Genomic DNA, 1,615 nt, shown 5'->3' with positions numbered 1-1,615 from the left:
ATGTGCAGAGAACGGAACAATAAAAGGAGGCATCGGAGGGGTTCCCATGCCATCCAAATATCAAAAAATGTCGCAAGTCTCTCAAGGAGTCGGAGACATATTATTTGCATTTCCATTCTCAGTAGTTCTCCTAGAAATAGAGGTAATTGCCTATAGATTTCTCTATCAGCTCGATCCTTTTTAAGAAATTAAATTCAGTTATTTTTTTCCAACTTTTGTTTTTTGAGAATGAAGAACACCTTGAAGTCACCGCCACCGGAGAACCAGACGATGAGTAAGGCGTTGAGGATCGCCGTTTTCATCACCGCAGTGTTCTATCTGTGTTGTGGGTGTTTTGGATACGCTGCATTTGGGAATGATACACCGGGAAATCTTATGACTGGATTTGGTTTCTTTGAGCCACACTGGATCATTGATTTCGCCAATGCTTGCATTATTATTCATCTACTTGGAGGATACCAGGTAAAAAATCTACGTATTATATTATAGCCCATATACTAGTGGATTAGTTTTCAGATGCATAATCAAAATATTCAATAATATTTCCTCATAATTGCAAGAGTTATGCTCATATAAAAATGTAACATATGTCCATCTTATCACTCTTTCACTAGCTATCTAATGTGAGACTAAACTCTCGTTCTATCACGATCACAGTTAGAATGTTCGACTAGGTAAAGCACAACTGGACTAAGATTGAAAAAAGTTCACAAAACGCCGATTGAATTTTTAAAATTTTCTCGCTAGACCCCTGGCCCTATCTGTAATCGACAAATAACTAAATCGTTATTCATAAAAATTTTTTTCCCAGTTTAGTTATTTGTCATTTACATGTAACATGGTTTCGATACAAATAGCAAAGAACTAAACAATTCTTATGGTCTACTAGGTATACAGCCAGCCCGTCTATGCTTTAGTGGATGCATGGCTTTCAGAGAGGTTCCCCAATAACGGATATGTGAACGATTTCTATGTTATCAAACTCCCATTCTTACCAAGTTACAGAACAAATCTCCTGAAATTATGCTATAGAACTCTCTACGTGATCTCGACGACAATGGTCACGATATTTTTTCCGTACTTCAACCAAGTACTGGGAGTTTTGGGCGCCTTCAGTTTCTGGCCGAGCTCTATTTATTTCCCTGTTCAGATGTATTTCGTGCAAAGGAATTTGATTTCTCGGACGAGGAAAAAGGTTTTGCTTCAGATGTTCTGTTACGGATGCTTGATTATTAGCGTGTTTGCTTTTGTCGGATCAGTTGATGGACTTCTAAGGAAAAAGTTTAGTTAGCGTTTTAAAGTTCTGTTAATTCCCTCGAAACTTGTAAGAGGAAAAGTTTGCCTGTTTGTTTACCTATTGGTTTGAATGTTCATAAAGTTAATTTAATTTTTTACTGCTTATTTTGTTAGATCTACATCAAAACTTGAGATCTAAAACCATATAGCCATGATTAATTCAAAGAGATTAACAATAATCAAAAGAGCGGAAGCTTATACCTGAATCCATGGATGAAATCTTGATTTGGGTTTTTGATGATCTTCTAACCTTAGGGTTCCTCTAAAATCCGAATTTCTCTCTTAGATGGGGGTGAAGAGAATTAGAGAATGTAACCCT

General features: G+C 36.7%; 1 protein-coding gene across 1 annotated transcript in view; it reads left to right on the top strand.

Annotated features, from left to right (window-relative positions):
• Positions 1 to 1,401, top strand: part of LOC109820852 (probable amino acid permease 7) — a 4,953-nt gene extending 3,552 nt beyond the window's left edge. Inside the window, exons 3-5 of the mRNA XM_020387045.1 lie at positions 9 to 142; positions 235 to 462; positions 890 to 1,401. Of these exons, the coding sequence (XP_020242634.1) occupies positions 9 to 142; positions 235 to 462; positions 890 to 1,291 (764 nt within the window). The 3' untranslated portion in view covers positions 1,292 to 1,401. The remainder of the gene's footprint in view (positions 1 to 8; positions 143 to 234; positions 463 to 889) is intronic.

Source organism: Asparagus officinalis, chromosome 8, assembly GCF_001876935.1.
Source record: "Asparagus officinalis chromosome 8, Aspof.V1, whole genome shotgun sequence".
Taxonomy (NCBI): Eukaryota; Viridiplantae; Streptophyta; class Magnoliopsida; order Asparagales; family Asparagaceae; genus Asparagus; species Asparagus officinalis.
Note: the sequence above shows the minus strand (reverse complement) of the source record. Positions and strands in the feature narration are given on the sequence as shown.